General features: G+C 42.7%; 1 protein-coding gene across 4 annotated transcripts in view; it reads right to left on the bottom strand.

Annotated features, from left to right (window-relative positions):
• The window catches only part of LOC108086531 (tyrosine-protein phosphatase 99A), a 107,181-nt gene that overhangs the window by 54,450 nt on the left and 32,747 nt on the right, over positions 1 to 19,984 (bottom strand). For all 4 annotated transcript variants that reach the window (XM_017183460.2, XM_017183464.2, XM_017183462.2 and 1 more), the window contains exons 3-8: positions 15,244 to 15,413; positions 12,868 to 12,994; positions 12,378 to 12,501; positions 7,747 to 7,928; positions 5,180 to 5,367; positions 931 to 1,045 (exon numbers count right to left, since the gene is read on the bottom strand). In XM_017183460.2, the coding sequence (XP_017038949.1) occupies positions 931 to 1,045; positions 5,180 to 5,367; positions 7,747 to 7,928; positions 12,378 to 12,501; positions 12,868 to 12,994; positions 15,244 to 15,413 (906 nt within the window). The remainder of the gene's footprint in view (positions 1 to 930; positions 1,046 to 5,179; positions 5,368 to 7,746; positions 7,929 to 12,377; positions 12,502 to 12,867; positions 12,995 to 15,243; positions 15,414 to 19,984) is intronic.

The raw sequence follows: 19,984 nt of genomic DNA, 5'->3' as shown, positions 1-19,984 counted from the left end.
TTATTAGTCTGCAGAGGTCAAAGTCTTATTTAATTGAGTTTGCTAACATTTTCCTTTTAATAAAACAAGAATAACAATAAGTTTGGCATTTGTATTTTAAAAGAATATTTTTTAGTCCAACCAAATATAAATTCACTACATAACAATATACCTCAAGACTCCTCACAATAAGAGAGAGTATGAAAAAGGGGATAGGACCGAAATAGAAAGGACATGCCTGGGCAGTTTTTGTTGCTGACTGAGCAGCATATGGCAAAAGTTTAAGTAAGCAATATTTATTTTGTATTTCTATTTGTTTGGGCGAGTATTCTTCCATTTCAATACAGTTCGCACACCGACTGCGGTCTGCAGCGGATTCCGAGCTGGCGAGAAAAAGCTGGATGGAAAATTCCGGGAGAGCGGGAAAGGAAAGTGGAAAATATGAAAAATTGCAACATATTTTCCTTAGCCTCTGGTCGGAGTTAAACTTTTATTTGTTTGCTTCATTGCATAGCAGAGGCATTTTGTGGTTGAGCGAATCTCAAAGTTGCCTTGCTTCTGCCCTCGCATCCATACAAAAACCCGAAAAGGGGAGAAAAACTAAAAGTGCACACAAAGGCGAATTTGTTTCTGGCGCTGCTGCATCTGCATCTTGTATTGCATATGATATGCGATATAGCGAATGGCATATAGCATATAGATTTCTTTCTGGCATCTCGGGGGCTGGTCACTTGCCTGACATGTCAATAAGCCGTAATATTTGGAATTTTGCGGTTCTGAGATATGTGAAAAATAGTTGGTCGATCGACTTATTGACTTGTGGCCATCACTCGGATGCCTGGCAGTAGGAATTTCTTGGGGCAAGCACACTATGCGGCATGCATCATTGAAAATGTGGGCAATCCGTGGTATTTGCATCGCATTTTCCCCGCAAATGGAACTGGTACTCACCTCCTTCGTCGGTCATCACCAGGATGGTGGTCTCCGGTCCCAGACCCTCGGGATTGAACACCTGCACCGTCACCTTGTACTGCGTGTAGGTCTGCAGGTTCTGTATCTCATGGCTCTGCGAAGGAAAGAGGGGAAATGATGTCGTAGAATCAGTTAAAATTCGATTTTAATATGCAAGCAGATGTCGGGAACAGTTGAAAACAACAATGGAAAAACCCTATAAGCCATAAAAATCATTTAAAAATAAATCTATACATTCAGAAAAATTTATTTAAAAATTTTTTTAAGATGATATTATGTTTTTTATAAAACAAATTCTCAATTATTGACAAAATGTAGTGTTTTTTCTGGCTGTGTACTCACTCCGAACGACTTTTCGTTTGTTGGCCGTTAAAGGCGCATAACAAAATAAAGTGGAGCACTTCCAGCAAGTGCTCCTTGCAGCAGCCCCACCCCATCGTGGACCACCCCCTGCACCCCCTTCCGCACCACCCTGCCACCCCCTTCCCCTTCGCCCATCAGCATTGTGTATGCTCGGAGCGGAAATTGCGCGTTGCATACTGTTGTGCGTTGCCGTTGGCAAATATGAAAATTGCAGCACTTAAAATTGATTTGCAGTGCTGCGATGTCGGTGCAAAGGAAATTGAGTTGCTTGGCCAACGAGCAGTAGTCTTTGCCTTAATTGCCACAGCACACATCCATGCACAGAAAAAAAAAATGAACCAGACAATAGGGATTAAGAAAAACCGCATTACTTCTGAATTCTTTTTGATTTGGTCTTCAAATAAAAAGAAATATAAATACCAAAAAATAATTAAATCTTAAAACCACAACATAAGTGGTAAGAAATAAAATATGTATTTTGAATAAATATTCACATATACTGCTGATTTTGTATGTGTGTACGAAAAGAACTCGCCATAAGTGAGTCCGTTCCGCTGACTTTGTCCGTGAATTTAGCAAGCGTCTGATTAAGGTTTTAGCCAAAGGTCAAAAGCAGTGCCAAACCATAAAACAAGCCGCAGACTTAGAGAGGTTCACTGCCTAAAGCACCACACACTCGGCACACACTCGCAAATGGTCAGCTGCTTTCGGCAAATTATGTAGCATACATTAGGGCACTGCCTTCCCGAATTTGCCTGCTGGTGTGCGTGTGTGTATCAGTGTGCGTCTGCGGTCCGACCGCAAAACCAACGGGTTTCCGACTGTGCGAACTTAAGGCTTGTGCTTAGCATCGGATTGACTGCCATGCCAACAGCTTAAGTGGCTGCTCTGAGCTTTTCAGACGGCGCCAGCCGCAATCGCAGTTATTTCCACCGAAAGCGTGATATCTTTCTCTGCCGGCCTCCCTTTACAGCTGCGGTCAGAATAATAGCCCAATAGCGCTCTTAAAATGCTACAAAGCTCATTCTGTACAAATAATTGGTCTAAACAGTGTAAGCTTTGAATTAGTTGGTGCATAAGAGGAATTATTAGTACTAATAATATATAATCCGTAATCCATAAATAATTACAACATTTTTAATTGATTTTTTTTTCTATTTACATATCTAACATTTAATTAATTATTTACTTTTTTGCATAAAGAGCTTAGGAAATAGTTCCATCACTGCTATTATTTTTACGGCTATTGTATATACTGCGGCGTTCAAAAGACTGAGCGCGTGGATTTAGTGTTTCTATATAGTGGGCGGTCATATAATTCCATTTTATTTAGTCGCCAGTAAATGAGGCCGAAAATTTACAACTGCTTTTATTTATATGGTCAGCTGAAAGTTGTAGCAGCCCGAGGGCGGCGGGCTCCGTAATTGATTTAATGTAATTGATAAAGTTGCCAACTTCCCGCCATATTGCATAACTTTGGAAAGTGTGAAGCAGGGGGGATAAGCATCTAAATATTCTCGCCCCTTCCGCGTTAATTAGTGCTAGCGGATAATGGCTCAACTGGCAACAAAGAAAGGATTTCCGTGGTAGCGGAAGAAGAAAAAAAAACCGGGCACTTCAAACAGATGTAAATTTCGCCTGTCAAACAAATTCCTATGCCTGCGCAAAAAACTACACAATTTTCCCCAACTGAACTGCTGTTTTATCTACACATTTTTTGTTCATCAACAATATCAGTAGCGGGATACGCTTTTTCGCCTCCGTTTTTTGCGTGGAGCAACTTCCTTTGAGGTTTCGTGTGACTCGACTTTCCGGCTTTTATCTGCGTGAAAGTTGCGAAATTTATGCTTTACGGCGCAGAAATTTTAATTAGAAAATTGGCAAATTTAGCCCTGCAGGCGAAGCTGGGAAAATCCACCGCCCCCGCTTTTCCACCTCACACGTGACAGCTCAATGTGAATGCCTCTGGCCAACGAAGGCGGTAGCTAGAACGGGGCGTGGCGGGTCGGCGAAAGCCGCAGGCTCCTGAATGCTGATGCTGCGATATGGGAATAACAGAAAGCCATGTCCTGGAGTCCACCAAAATGACTTGAGCACAAAAAACAGATACACATTGAGAAACGAGAGAAGACTTTAAATTGAAAATAATGTTTTTTAAACTCAGCTTTCAAGGGATTTAAATCCCACACCCTTACATAAACTTGTAAAGCGGTTCGTTTACGCACAAGGAAATGGAATATTACCATAAATGATGGCATCAAACTTATTATTTTGGAAAACAGAGTTTTTAAATCATTTTTTTTTCTCCCTGCAAAAAAATAAGTACGAGTATAACTAAAGTCGCACGTTCCTGCCTGCAAGGATAATATTTCAACATGCCACCGACATGCAAAAGAGAGAAAAATAGAGGACATGCAGACAGAGACGGGTAGCTGCGTCTAGATAAGGACAAAATATGCACTCGGGCACAAAAGCGTGCCACGCTTGTGGCAATCAAGCGTCCTCCTCTTTGGGAGCCCACCTCCCACCAACCGCCCACTTCTTTTTTTTGGGCACTCAGTCGCGCCGAGTGTCGTACGTGAGCATTATCGCTAATAATTTCTGCATATTTTAGTCAAATCCCCTTGCAGCTGGGAAAGGCACCCGGCATGCAGCTGCAAATTCATAAATGCATTCCCTGTGCGCTCGGTTTTGGAATTTCGCTCTAAGAGCTTCAGAAATGACCAGCACTTTGAATTATGAAATAAACGCTTCAGAAAGTCATCCTTTGATAGATCAATATGGGTTTAAATGGAAATGGAACTTTAGAATTCTCTAACAATGTTAATGTATTCATAAATCTACCTGATTCCTGACAACAAGTTAACAGAAACAAAAAGGACTTACAAAAGCTTTAAAGAAGTCCCAACAAACTGACAGATAGCAGTTCAATAATTTATCGAAGTAAGCGCTTTGTTTGCCTTTGGCCAAAAACTTCTGTTTTATTGAAAGGTATTCCCAAGTTATTTGTTCTGGGTTCGCCCCCATTTTCCCAACTCGCTCAGTTCATTAGCCAACTTGCGTGCCCAACTAGCCGCACACAAAGAAGGCCCGTGGAGTCGGAAAAACACACCCACTGTTTCGGCCTAGACGAGTAGCAACTGGCCCCAGCTGAGAACTAATCGTTAACAAATTGCCACTGATAGCGGGGTCCCAAACGAGATATTGTAACATCTTGACAGGTGGCCACCGAAAAACACTTGTAACCCCGAGTTTTGTAAATGGGTGGGAATGTTTTGCCTGTGGCCAGGTGTAAATTACTTTTTAATACGCCGCTGATGTGACTTTAAGCCGGCGAATGACAGGGTGGAAACACATTTTAGACCAACTTTATGCCGAAGCCCTGGCTCTTCAAATCGGAATAGAATCCTCCAGTTGCGGCAAAGAAAATGATATGCACGCGGCAAGGCAGACAGACACGAAACGAAACCGAAGCGAAATTGAATGACGCTGCAGGCGGAACACGAAATGTTTCCCTCTATTGTAACACTGGAAATAAGTTTGTGCCTTTCTAAATTAATGTCAGGTTTAGTTAAAAAGAAACACCAAAGTAATATAATTTCATAGGGTTCGAAGTTGATTTGAGCTTATATTAATACTGCTATGATATGAAATGGCTTAATATATCAACTGAAAAATCTATATAATATGTTGAATGCAAAAAGATCTGTTAAAAATGAATAATGAAATTTAATTCATAAGTTTTCTCCTACTGTACTGAACCCCAGGCATGCATTTACAGAACGCCGGAGTGTCAGAAAGCATGAAATTCAATTATCTTCGGCCTGTACAACTAAATACGACGCGGAGTGTAATCGCAACTCACCTCCACGGTATTATCGCGAATATAGATCTCCTTGGTATCGTTGGGATCCCTGTCCCGCGGTCGATATGTGATGCGGTAGCCGAGGAACTCGCCCAATATGGTATCCGGTGGCGGGGCCTTCCACGAGATGTACACCGAGGTGGAGGACGTGTTGTGGGCCGTCGTCGGAATGGGTTTGCCCGTGGGAGCTGTAAGAGATTAAGTCGGTTAAAGCAAGAGCAGCTAGGCCATAAACTTTCCCTGGCAGCAAAGTTCCGGCGGAAAACTCAAAAATTCGAAATTAAAAACGCCGCGCAAAAGTTTCGGCCAAAAACTCTGACCTGTCATGTAAAGCGGAACGTTGTCTGTGGCATTGTCAAGTTGTCACTGTCACGCAACATAAGTTGCAAGTGCCTCAGCCTGCTATTTTGGGATTGGGAGTGGGTTTCAGGGTCTGCGCCTACGTTTGGACGTCTTTCCTGTTCGCAACCATGCTTTTTTTGGCCTTGTCTACGGGAATTACTTGCAGGTTAAATGATGCGTGTGTCGTGGAGATACACTTAAAAAATATATTTTGTGAGTAGCAAAATTTGGAATTGCTTTGCTTCTAAGTTATACAATCGAACAACATTATTTTCTATTTTTTTCTAGTAACATATTCTGTTATTTATTGCGACTTTTACCCAACTTTTCTGAGTGTAGCAGGTGTGCGCGGCTAAGGATGATCTGGCAGTTTGCCAACCCCTCAAGTAGGGCGAAATACTTCGCATACCTCAATGAATTTATAAATAAATTAAAAGATATTTTGTGTCTTTCGGCTTGACATTGATGCCGAGCCAAAGTTTGCTCTGCAAATTGAAAACTTTCCGCTTTTCCGCCGCTTAGATTTAAGATCCGCTCGGCATTCGTTCTTTAGCCGGAGAGTAAGTGTGTCGTTGGTTAATTTATGCATGCCGCAGCCGTAATTTATACAAATTGGCAACTCGGCCAGCGACCGCAGAATTGGCACACACACATACACACACACACGTATACTCTTGGCTCTCCAGGAGGGCCAGAAGGACCTTAATGAGCTCAGGAGCCGAGGACATAGCTACACACTATTGACTAATTTGTAACCGCATGTGTTGCAGCTTCGGCAGCTTGGGTCGCATTCCATTGTGCGTGCGGCATAAATGGAATTTCACACCCAACCGAACAGCCTGCACAGAGAAAAAAACTCTACATTCTAAGCATTAAGAAATGCTAAAACTATTTAGAATTTAAACAACTTTTAGAAAAGGTTAATGGACCTAAACTTGTAAAAAAATCTATGAGGTTTGCATGAAGTGGTCTAATATCTCCTGGTAAAAGTATTAATTTAAGTTTTGATTATATTTTGTTTCTGTGCAGCGGCAAAGTCATTTTCAATGTTCGCAAGACAAATGTGTTGCTAATAGCTTGTCGCTGTAGCCACTGCGACTGCTACTTTGCCTTTGATTAATGTGTCTCGCGCTCTTAAAGCCTACGGAAAGTTCTGTGACTTTTTGGAGTCCATTTATACATATGCGGGAGGCACATACTATATATGGAACACGCACCGCCGCACGATTAATCATTGTCTGTGGCAGCAACAGCAAGGGCAACGGCAGCAGGTGAAATGTCAGCCAAATGACAAGGATTGCTGAGGCACTCGGCACAAAATTAGTGCATCCGAAAGAACACAACAGCATGCCTGGCCTATAGTTCGCCTATAGTTCCCCCGACTTTTAGGAGGTAAGGTTCCCTGCCTTTTTCTGGCATGTTAATGAAGGGATCGCTGGCCCTAAAGTTTAAGTGTGGCTATAATGCAGTCGCACGTGCGGACAATTCAGCTCAAAAAAATAGTATTCTCTGGAAAACAAGCCATAGAAAAACAAAGATCTTAGATTGCAGTAATGAAATTGCAAGAAAATAAATGTTTGCCATTCTGACATCGAAATTTTATCTAATATTTTTTTTAAGTATTTAATTTTTATGCTGCAACTTCCTGCATAATATTTAATATCATTTAAATTAGTAATAACCAATATTCAAACGATTTTAGTTGCTATTTATGATTGAACATTAAAACTTTAAACCACTTTTGTGACCGGAATTGTAGTTCTCCCTAGGCGGACGCACTTAATGTCATCGCCAGCTGGAGGATGCGATGCGGGAGGAGTTTCCCGGGCGGAGGAGCCCCATAAAATGACGACACACCTGCCCTCGCCGAGCCTGCGTTGGCCTGCCGTCAGCGGAAAAATAATTAAACGTATACAACGTGAGGAGACTCCGGCTTTACGAGGCCGTAATTGCTGGTAGTTGCGGGAGAACCGGGAGTGGGATCAAACCGGGCGAGCCTGTGACAACTTTTCATTGACGGCACTTAAAAGTCAGGCCAAGTCGTTGGAATTGAAATGAAAAATTAATGCGATTGTAAAAATTGTTATGTCATGTGTCGCGCAACTTAACTCCGGGCTATATGTTACATTATGTTATGTTATGCGAACCGCCTACGCGAATAGTTTACGATCCGTCCGCCAATAAAGTGTGTAAGCCGAAAGGACTTTTGGGGAACGAGGACTCACCCTCACGCAGCGTGACTATGTAGTAGGACTCCTTGGACGGCGGACTGATTCCCAGCTTGTTGACCGCCAGCAGGCGAAAGCTGTAGACGGTGAAGGGCGTCAGCCCGGTCACCTGATATGAAGTCGCATTGGTTTTCGTGTAGATCCTGGCCAGCTGCTCCCAAATGCCCTCCTCGCCCTCACTGAAAAGAGATATAAAAAATTAAATAGGAACTAATGGAAAATATAAATAATATAAATAATATAAATAATTTTAGGTCATATTAACAACAGTTTATTTATCTTAAATGTTATGTGGGTAGAGTATCCTTAAATTTCGAGTTTGGAAACCTTAATGACCTCATTAATTTACAGTGTGTGCTGATGACTTATTCAGTGGGGGAAATTCAATGAACAATTAATCGAGCAAACGACACGCGGACAAACAAAACATTTTGATTCGACCAAATTATTTGAACGAATCATTTCATTATTGTGCATTTATATTGCAATTACCAGCTCAATTGCCGCACACGAGCACATCCATATAAATAAACTCAGAAATCTATATTTTACGTCTGCAATCTGCCGGCGATGGGAAAGCGGGACAGAGCGGTTCCAATATACATAAACCATGGGCATAAAATGCATTATGAAAATTTATATAAAACGGATGCGGATTTGCATGACACTTGCGGGTGGTTGGGTCCTTTTGGGATCCGCTCGTGAAATGTGTGCCGCGCATAGGCACTAAAATATTTATGCGCCTTTCTGCCGTACAATAACACACAGCCACACAACCACACACTCACGCATATACACACACCCACCTACGATACGACAAAAAAAATATTTGTATTCCGCCGATATTGTTGTTGGCGCGCATATAAATTACTCGCAGCCGCTCGCACAATGAACATTTTTCATGGCACATTTCAAAGTGTAGTAAATTTTGGTCTAAACTCACATAATTTTAGCATATTTTTTGGCACATTCTGTTTTCAGGGGCCTGCATAAATTTTGCGCTGGCCCCCTTCTAAAGTTTGATTTTAATGGGGCTTACCGATTCGATGCGGCTTTTATGGTGTGATTAAAAATTGTTTAAATATGAGCCGATGAAAAATGTTCAACATTTCATGAATGGCGACAACCAATAAATGGTACCTCGAAAAAAAGCGGCCATCGGAAATTGTGTCAAAAAAATGATTAAAATTAATAAATGCGTGCGAGCAGCTTCCGCGTTGAGTGGAGCACATCTGTTTGCGTTGGCAATGGGCATTTAGTGAGTATATATTGTGCATATATAGCCAAAGTATCGGGAGCATGGGCCCTGCGGACCCGCTGCATTCGGTGGCAAAAAACTATTTGGCGACTTTATGAAGCATGGCGCAGCGCGTCCTCCCATCATCTGGCCCGAATGAAAAACATATGAGAAATGTTCAGGGCCTGGTCCTGAAAGCCCGGAACGCCGGCTGAAAAAATCGAGGGAGAGATTCTCCGGCAAAGTAACCACAATGGCATATAAATTTGCGGCGGGTTCCACGGACGTGTATTGGATGCTTTTTGTTGTTATTCCCCAGTCCTTGTTTTTCCCCCGTGGTAAGCTGCTTTAAAAATGTTTGCTCACTTTTTTTCATATTAAGCAAATGAATATGAGTTATTTATGCATCTGTGAGAGTTTGTGTTTGCCCTTCGTTGGTATCGCTCCTATATGACTGAGGGCTATGGACCAAGGTTCACGCACGAGTTGTTGAAAGAGGACAATTTACTTGCGACCGGAGTCCTTAAAGATAATGGACAAATAGTGGTCGAAGCCCTCGGCAGATAAGTCAGGCACTTGGTTAAAAAACCGAAAATTTATAGTAAACATTTTGGCAGCAAAGAGGATTTTATAATATATATATTTTATTGGAAAGTAAAATCATGCGTTGACATCCCTTGAAAGTGATTTTAAACTACCGGAGTACACATGAATATTTTAAATGAAAGAATTGCATGCCACTGTGTTTAATTTACTTTAAGCAATGTTGTTTTTTACTTGTTCCAATTAAACGTGTTTTTATTAATATTTCCCAGTTCATTATGCCTTCACAAGTATTTTACATAATGTGGAACAAAAATTACAAAAATAACCAGCGAATGAAAATGTTTTCATAAGCGAAAGATTTAATTAATTTTATTCGGTGTACGGCAAAAAGAATCTGAATAAACATGGCAAAATCAAGTGTCGGAAAATGCAGCTAAGTGAATTGCCCGACCGAATGAAATATCTGAATTATCGGCGGACAGCGCATAATGATATGGACGGGTTTTTATGCGCCACTATTTGAGTTTTGGTGAATGGAATCGAGAAACAGTATCCACAACAGTTGATAAACATGTCAGTTGTGGAGTGGCAGGCCGCACAGTTGCCCCAGTTTTCGGTTAACCGAAAGTTGTGCCAGTGAAATTTGCGAAATACAAAACATCAATGCATATATGCGCACACATCCGGCGAACTGATGACATTATCCTGCCTGCTGGCTACGCAACAGTTGAGGGGCAGCAATTTATGGATAGACTTAACGCTTGGCAGGGCAGCTCAGCCCATTTCAATTGCATGCGAGCAAGCCGGCAAATCCAGCGTAAGGATGTCCCCATCACCATCATCATCGTCATCATCTCGTTGACGTTGGCGTCTTTCAATTTCGATGGGAGCTCGTGTGCATATTGAACCGCCCCCCGCCCCCGCCCCCTTTTCCGCCTCGTCCCCTTTTGCATATGCGCAAATAAACCGAATCAAGCGAAAATGTAAATAAGAGGCGTTGTGAATGAAGGGGGAGGGGGAGAGGGGGTTCCTCGACAGCATCAAGAACTCAACTCACTCCCATGTCGATGGGAATTTACATAAAATGCAGTCTGCAGCTCTAGCGCGCTGGAGAATGAGTTTACGAAGGGGCAGCTTCATTTTGGGTACGCTTTGCCCAAAAAAGTATGCTATGCTGCGTATAAGCTGCTCATGCACTGAGGAAAACCGTTCTCAAGAAGTTTTTAAAAAATGTTTTCCGCTCGCTTATCAATTCTCATTTTGTTTTATTGCCATTCCTTATCTCTTCTTCGTTCTGTAATGCTTTTCCTTTAGGTAAAGTTGCTCTAAACTTAAAATTGAACTTTATAGTTTCTTTTGTGTCCCCTAAAAATATCTCTCAGTGTGCGATACTTGGCAGGCGGCGGCGCGTGTTCACATTTCCTTCAGTGTTTGTGTCGGTGCAGTTATTTCTTATTTTGCATAAATGCACCGCAGGCTCTGCTTTCCAGTTGGCTGTCATCGATTGTGCCGGGAACCCAGTGTCTTGTCGAGGACACGCCCTCGCGGTCGCCGCCCCTCCTTCGCCCCTTCCCCTTCGGCGCTACTGCAGTTGATGGAAATTTATTGAAAAAGTTTCGCTTTTTGGTATTTTTTCCACATTTTCGCATGGCCTTTGTGCCGCGTTGGCGGCGCTCGCTTTTTATTTCATGCCCCGCATTGAGTTCAAGTTATTCGGAAAATAGCCAGCGCCGTACAATACAAGGCGTGTGCGTTTGCGTGTGTGTGGGTGTGCTTGTGTGTGGGTGTGTATGTGCTCGACTTAACCCGGGAAGCCCCTTGCACACACACCGATGCACAGATGGCTTTATACGCGTGCCTGTGTTTTCTTTTCTATTTAAATGGAGCACAAGTGAAGTGCGTATCCACATAGTCAGGCATGTCCTCGCAATCCTTTTACATATTAATTAAAGTACTGCCGGACCAGAGGGAGGATGTGCGGCCAGAGATTTACAGTGATGGCCACATATTTAGCATCGAGTAATAATAATATCAGGAATCTTGATTGTAGTTATTTAGCTAGACATTTAATACTTTGAATACAATTTATAAATTATTTTATAAAGTGTTAGTGCTATTATTTCACCCACAGTTGCACCTTTAAGCCAGCCGTAAACTCATGATTTTAATTGAATGCGTTCGGCGAGCTGACGCGGAAACCAGGTGGGCGGTTTCAAGTCAAAGTTGTGGGCGTGGCCAGCTGCTTAGCCTCCCATTGATGCTGATGGCCGCATAATGGCGATGGTGTGCATCCGCGTTTTGCTTTGCTCGCTAATTCATTAGCGGAATGGGGTCAGCCGCAGTTTGTATCCTTTGGCAAAGCTCCTTTGCATGTGTCAATCATGGACGCGCGTCCATCATCGCCACAGACAGCTCTTCAGCGCCCTTGGCCAACCACCCAACCCCATAGCTTTCCATCCACCCCCTCAGCCCCCCTAGTGCCTCCCACAGGCACTTCATCAGCTTAAAACAACGCACTGAGGAGCAAAGTGCTGCGCAATTGGCTAGACTAGCGTTAATAGCTATCTAGGTCTATATATATATATTCAAAAAAAAAAAAAAAAAAAACCTGTTCAAATATATTTCCTCAAATTTTGGTCTTGCTTGTCAATTTCTTTAAGATTATGATTTATTATTTGGTAATTGTTTAAGACTTTTGCTTTATCACTGTCACTTAACCTTATTTATTTCAATCCAAGGCTTTTTTTTAGGGTTTTCTTTTATATTCAGGACCTTACACTTTTTGTGTGTAATCTATAGGTGACACCTCTGGTGGGGCTTCATTCTTCGTAGTGGCAACACTTACCGCGTTTCAATAATAAAATGCGTGACGGGCGCATTCCGTGGATGCTGCGAATGCGCCCAGGATAAATTCACCGAGCGTGATGTGAAACTTATCAACAATGGTCGCTCCGGCGGATCGGGCACATCTGCAGGGAGAAACGAGAAAAGTGCCAGCTATCAGTGGAATGCAAATGGAAATCATGTCAAGGCGAGGGCGACAACAATGAAAACAAGAGTGTGACGCCGATGCAAATATACGAGTAAGGAGAAAAGCGTCGGGGAACGAAGACATATCGGGAAATGAAATCTGGGGCCAGCGGATTGTTGGCCAAGTAAACCGGAGAAATCGTTAAAGTAGTTAAGCGTTTCATTAAGAAAACAAGTAAATGAAAATGAACGCGATAATTGAAACCAATGGCAGTTGCTCGAAAATGAAAACTGAAGGGAAATACGAAATTAAATCCCCGAGAAGGAGAAACACTTTTCGAATATTTCCGATATAAAATACTCACCCTGCACCAGTAAATCGACGATGGCCTCTGGTATATGCCGATCGTTAACTAGGCATATATACTCCGAAGTATCACTTGCTAGGGAGGGCGAAAAGTGCAGGCCGAAGTTGTCCGATAAAAGTTGTATCTGCAACGAGATGAGGAAACTTAATTAGAACTCCGTTTGCCTGATCCGAAAATTAAAATCTAGATAGTCAAGCCCAGACAACGAACATGGCGACCGACACGAGTTTCCACTTTCGTTGGGAAAAACTTTTAAATAAGAGGAGGACCTACTATATACATATGCGAAAACACACCAACCCTGTCATCGACCCGGCCTAAAAGTTTTTCCTGCATCAGGCAAATTTGTTTTGCCCACAAATGCAGCCCGGCTCATAATTGAACTATGTGTCTTCCCTAAGTTGAGCATAAAGTCAGCTGCATTGGAAGTAAATTCATCCAAGATTTGTTTGTTTTTCTGTTCTGATTTGCAGCAAATTCGGAAATTGCATGAAGCCGAAAATAATTTTCATGCTACTGTCGACATACCTGCCTTTCTCACAGAATTGGGCCAAATTTAATAAGGATTTTCATCACAGATTACTGCGATACAGCAAATGCATTTCGGTCGAATTTATGTCTGTTTCGAATGGCAAAACTAAATTATTTCGCCCACATTGCAACCAATCTATCTTGGCTTCAGTGACTGAGTGTATCTGGCTTATCTTCGCATGCCTGACCCGGTTATTTACTTTTGTATCTTTTGCCGCATGCATAACCTAAAATTACAGCCTTAGTTTCTTTATGCATATTCTCCTTAGCCGATTACATTCTGCATTTCCAATTGTTGGTCGACAGGCATTATTAGACAAGCTCCGAATATAAATATTTGCCAAGAGGACTTTTTAATTTCTTTTGCGTTCTCCCAGTAAACTCTAATTACATTCATCGCTCCTTTGCCCTTACATGACTAGAAAATCCGTAGAAAAAAAGGGGAAAGAGGAAAAACTTGTAGAGGAAAATCCCTCATCCTTCGGGCGAGTGGATTCTCCTTAGTCCGCTTGGCTTGGGCAAACATGAATCATTTCTAGTCTCGGCCATAAAACAAAAGTTAATAGCTCAACAGGGCACTAGTACTTTGTCTGTGTGTGTATGAGGAGGGGTCATGTGCCAGCTGTAATAAAATGAAGCAGCTACTGTGCCAAGGTGAAAAACTTTTAATACACATAATAGCCGGGCCAAGAAGCAGCCGCCGCACTTGCCGGCAACTTCGGCCAAGAAATGCGAACCGAGCGCCGAAGCCGGATTGGGACCAACTTTGGCTGCAGCTCAAGTGTCCCAGTCCGCCATTTAACACATAGCTGGGTAGCCTAGCCCTCATCTGCAGCACAGGCACAAGCTTCTAAATGCACTGGGAAAAATTTTTATACAAATTAAGGATAAATAATAAATTAACTAAATATTAAATGGGGTAAATCTTGACCGAATGCTTCTTTGAAGATAGCTACATTCATACAATTTTTATACAAATTAAGGATAAATAATAAATTAACTAAATATTAAATGGGGTAAATCTTGACCGAATGCTTCTTTGAAGATTGCTACATTCATAAATCTTAATCTATTTTATATTTTCTCATTTTTCTTTGGTTTTTCTCACACACCATTTTTTCAGAGTGCAGACATCTCGAGATTCTCCATCATCTTGCTCCCAACGAAGGGGCAACTTCATCATTCTGTTTGCGCCGCCTCAATGGCCCCCCGAGTGCGTTTAAGGCCATTGCAATCACTTTCGGCCCGCTTGGCTCCTCCTGCCATCCTTTTTCTGCCATCTGGCAGCCACTTGAACATTTTTTTTCGCCCTGTCGCTTTTGTTTTAGTGCAACTATCAAGCATTTAAAATATATTAGCCGCGCCGGCTGCACTGCACCCTGTGACCCCATGCCCCCCCTATAGCCCCCTCTCGCATTTCTTCATTTTCCCCCATTGATGGCCACTTAGTTGTCGGGACTTTCGCTGCACTTTCTTGTAGTCATCGCCGCTGTCGGCGGCGGATGGCAAAGTTCAAGCAGCGGCCCGGCAACCGGCCATCAATTATTTTAACAGCTTCGTTTTTGCCCGAGAAAGGGCCCTATAAATTCGGGGCGTTCGCCTGTCCAGGGGGAAAAGAGCCAAGTGTTGAAATGAATTCTGATACGGCACGAAAGGGCCATTGTTGAGTGAAAGCGGCCAAGGAAGGGTAAATCTTGAATAAGTAATTTCGAATATCCATATCAATATCGCAAATTGTTGGTTGAAGGAAAAACTTAAAAAAATAGCATTACTTTTTATTTCATGTTTGATGTTTTTTTTTACATGTTTGATACTACTTGGGATAATTTATTTTAACCTTACCCTTGGACTGTGGAGCAGGGGTATCCGATTGGCGAACTGCGCGATTGTCGTCGACGCCGTTTTCCACACGAGCGTGTCCACCAGAGAGTGCTCGTTGACCCCCGGACACGGAATGGTCACGTTTTTGCCCGCCTCGGCATTCACGGTTACGTAGTCCTTATTTTCGACGTCTGCAACCGATAAATAAAACATTAATTTAATAAGTGTGCATGATGACAAAAACAAGGCGAAAGGGTAATGGCTACAAATTTTGTTACAAAAAGGGCAGACTGCAAGGATATAAATATTTTTAAGTATTGCGAAAAAGGAGCTATAAATAGTTTTTATTTTGTTGCAAGCCAATAATTTAGTCAAATAGCTTGCAAAAAAAATTATTTTAAAATTGGGTTATGGAAAAATGTATTGGACTGATATTGCATTTTTTTTATTTATTTTTTTTTTTTGACATGTATAAGTGCATACTGCAAGAGTAAGGAAAAGTGGTGAAAGCTTGCCAGAATTTGGGGCATTCCATTGAGAAAGTTCGGGCTGCGAGCGGTAGCTGCTCATAAAAGAGGAGCTCAAGTTATTTGGAAAGGAATATTTTTGGCACACAAAAGCGAAAAGCAGCCGCAAAATGTTTGGGCAAAATATCTGCAAGGCATTTTAATTACATAACATGTTTACGGAGCAGTGCTCACAGTTTGTGCTCCGCCCCCCACATCCCTGTATATATAAATATATATATGTCAGTTGCCAGTGTTGAAAGCAATTTCATGGTCTAAACTATTTGGTAGGTTCCCAGCTGGTCACCTGAACACTGACCGGAGGTGGTCGGCACTTCATGCATGCCGGAGCAGATCCTTTCGAGCAATATTTGTTTTGGAAATTGCCAAAAATGCCCCGGATCTCTCTCACTCGGAATATTTCTCTGAGCGAACGAACGGAGCTTCAATTAAAATTATAGAAACAACAAATCGACCGGCAGGCCAGTGGGCAGTTGGCCAGCAACCGTCCGACGTAAGCAGCTTTGCCAGCTGAATCTGCATCGGTATCTGCATCTCCATCTGCATCTGCATCTGCATAAATTGCCAAGCGTCCGAGTGTTGGTAATAAGCATTAGGCATGACATGGCACTAGCTCCAACACCCACTCCAGCTCCACCTCCAAAACTCTTCATCCCCATCCTCATCCCTTTCCACATCCACATCCAACTCCAGCTCCGATTTCGATTCCAGCCCGCCACTTGCAATCAATTGAGAAATCATGCTGAAAACCCAAACGATTCTGCTGCCAATGCCAAAGCCAAAAACCCACCCATTAGCCATGGCATTGGCAGTGGCAGTGGCAGTTGCAACTCAACTGGTTGCCACAGCGACTGCATTTCGAGTGGGGTCACCACTTGGTCCGTTCAGAAAATGGTTTCAGCTCTCGGTTTTATGTATTTTTTGGACTCTGTGCCCTTTGGTGATTGCGAGTTCGCCGAAATGAGTGCTGCTTTTGTTCACTAAGCGCCGCTCATCGGAGTATTTATAAATTATCGATTCATTGTCTTGTGCTTTCCCTCGCCAGAAATTAAATTTCAGTCTGCAGTTCAGTCGCTGGAATTTTGCATAATGCGAAAAACGACATTCGCTGGAGGGTCAGTTTTTGTGAAATTTATGGACGCCTGAAGTCTTTGGGTGCACACAAGAAAATATACCAGAAATATTCTACATTTTGAAACAGACAATCATTGGCAGTATTAACATTTATGATAGTCAATCAATCAAGAAGAAAAAGTAGGCAACCATTTCCCCATTTATTTTTTAATAACACATTTTGAATCAGAATTTCCATCGATTTTTCTCAGTGTCCTTGTGGGAGGCGTGCCACTTTTGCATATTTCGCCAGGCGCATGCAGATGAGTCGGACAGCCAAAAACAGAGGGCGAATCGCAGTTTAATTTCCTGATGCAATGGCCCAGAGTTCAGGAAACAATTGCACACAATTTATGATGGGGGCTTTTTTGACGACTGCCCGAAACCGTTTTTCCGAGTAGAAGTTGGCAATTAAGCAGCAAACAGAGCGACATTCAAAGTTTCGGGCAGACAGACAGACGGGCGCTGTAAATAAATTATAATTATTTTGTGTTATTCAGGCGAGGGCCCAAGGGATTCGGGCTTCGACCACAGGAAAATTAGCCAACGACAAAATCGAAATAAGTAGTCAGACCAGAAGAGCACCACCCCTCGGTTTCCGGTTCGGTCTGGATTGAGCTAATAATCAAATTGAATGCAACCCCCGACGACTCGAGCGGCAACAATTAATTTTATTTATGTTGATTCTAATCAACGAACGAACCGGCAGACAGTCGGATTTCGGCTGGGATTCGCATCGCAGGCTGCCATGGCGAAGGATCCGTGCCTTTGAAATCCTAGCGGAAAAATCGCCCAAGCGGATGAAAGATGAAAATATTGAATTCATGCTTCGTTGCTCGCAGCTTCAACGGAAACATTTTGCACCCCTGCCAGGGAAAAGTGCACTGCGAAAGAATTTAAAGTGTTTTATTAACACAAAGGTAACCTTTAAAGAAGGAACCGAAATTCAAGGAATAATATTTAATTACTAAGAGTATTATTAAAGTTGGTCTTAAATTTTAAGAATGCTTTTTGTATATTTGTTATTCCATATTTCAAACCTCTTGGCTAAACAATTTCACATTTCCTCCTGTGTAACAGCAGTACAAATATTACAGCACTTAGCCGCGTCCAATTGTTTGTCCTGGGATCTCGTGAGCTCTTCTGACCCGTTGTCATGTCAATTGTCTGAAAAAACACTTTTTGATGTTGTGGAACATGGCTAAGCTCGGTTGGCCAACTCAACTAAAGTCGGAGAGGGCACTGCGAGTGGTATCTCCGTTGTAATATTCTTCTTTTGTTGCCGTCTGCTCGAAAAACTCGAGGGATCATTTGCATGCAGCTGCATCGATTCGGAGAACATTTAATGCTGGGGACTTGTGAATGGGAAGCCATTTGGCAGTCGGTCGGCAGTTAACCCTTTTGACAACAACTTTTCCGTATTTGGCTTTCAATTTCTGCACATTCCGGGTGTCATCTGTGTGTCTCGTACGTTTTGCGGAATCGGTTTTGTGCGTGCCACCAACAAGTTGCAACAGTTTATAGCCTGCACTTTGGAGTGCGTCTATTTGGAAGCCATTGCGATGCATTGAGGGGAATATCTGAATGTGCGGCCACTTGAGTCGCAGACTTTGAATGATCAAAGGGAGCATTGAATAAGGATGCACGCAGTTAACCTTCCCCGATTTCCCACATTAACCACCCCCTTGCGGTGCAGCAAATTCTGACGGGATTTAATCCCGCACTGGATGAGTAATTATCCAATTAAAATTGAAGTTTCGGTCGGCCGGTGGACAACACTTGGCTAGCAATTCCCCTGCCGTCGAGTCCCTCAACTTGAGGCACGTGGCGGGCGCTTCTGTCATTCATCTGGCTGAAAAAAGGATGCGCCAAGCATGTGTGCACTTAAAAAAATGAGTACTACAAAGTCAGGGGGTTAGTTATTAGGTAACGTAAAAAATATATACATTTTTTAACCAATACAACAAAGAGGGTAATAAGAATTAATTTTTTGAATTTAAATTTACAATACAAGATAATTATTTTTAGATTAGAATTTCGAAATGAAAGAATTTTTTTCAACAACGAATATTTTTAAACTTCCAGCTCAAGGCTTTGCTTGAAAATGAAATTCCAAGGTCAGAGAATCATTGCCTTTCTTTTTCTGGCTGTGTGAGTGCTTGGCTGCCCATCTTTTCTGTCTGTCTGTCTTTCGTCCTGTCTGCTGTTTGTATAGACGGTTTCTGTCAGCCTGCGATGGCCGCCAACTGGCACAGAAGCCGAGGAATAAATGCGTGTGCAGACATCGACGGAAAGGACATGCGAGCATCATCGTGCTCATGACAACCCGCCCACACATATACACACTCACTCACCCACACTCACCCACACTCACACACACACACACTCACGAATAACAACAGGCAGCCAGACAATATCCCTTTTTTATGCCTGAACGCAGCAAATAATGAAATTATGACAAGCGGAGGGGAAGGGTGGCCTCTGGAATAAGATGGGCACTTCTTGGGATGACGAAAACGAGATAAAAGCTGACAAGTGGCGAATGTGAAATATGATTGAGCAGGGCCACGCCCCAGTTCGCATCGCCTTCGCCTTCGCCTTCTCCTTCGCCCCGCCCACGAGCACTTAACTTTAACTAGGCAACTTGAAGTGTTTCAGCCCTGGGTAAACATATGTATATGCGATCCAGACGGCAGAGAAGCCCCGAGCCGCCGGTGGGCCCCCAGGATCAGTCAATAATGCTGACATCAAATTGAAGCCAAGCTGATGGCAACTGTCAGGCAAATGTGTTTCAATTTCGTTAAACTTCGGGCTTCGGGAAAGATGGGAGCGGGTTAAGGGTCACGTATGGGTTTTGGCCAATGGACGGGGTGGATGGATGTGGATGGTTCGCGGACCAAAAGGATCCCAGGGATTGCGGGTTGCGGGGCAACCGATAGTCGGCGGCCAGCGGTAATCCCTTCCGTTTCATTACACAAATGCGGCTTAAGGGGAAAATATATTATAAATGCCTACAACAATATAAAGGCCCCATAAAATACAAGCCATATTAAAATGCAAATAAACCAAGGGGGCAACCCACACGTGCACGGCGAAAAAGTAAACAATATCTGTTTAACATT

Source organism: Drosophila ficusphila, unplaced genomic scaffold, assembly GCF_018152265.1.
Source record: "Drosophila ficusphila isolate 14025-0441.05 unplaced genomic scaffold, ASM1815226v1 contig_791, whole genome shotgun sequence".
NCBI lineage: Eukaryota > Metazoa > Arthropoda > Insecta > Diptera > Drosophilidae > Drosophila > Drosophila ficusphila.
This window is presented reverse-complemented; position numbering and strand designations above follow the sequence as displayed.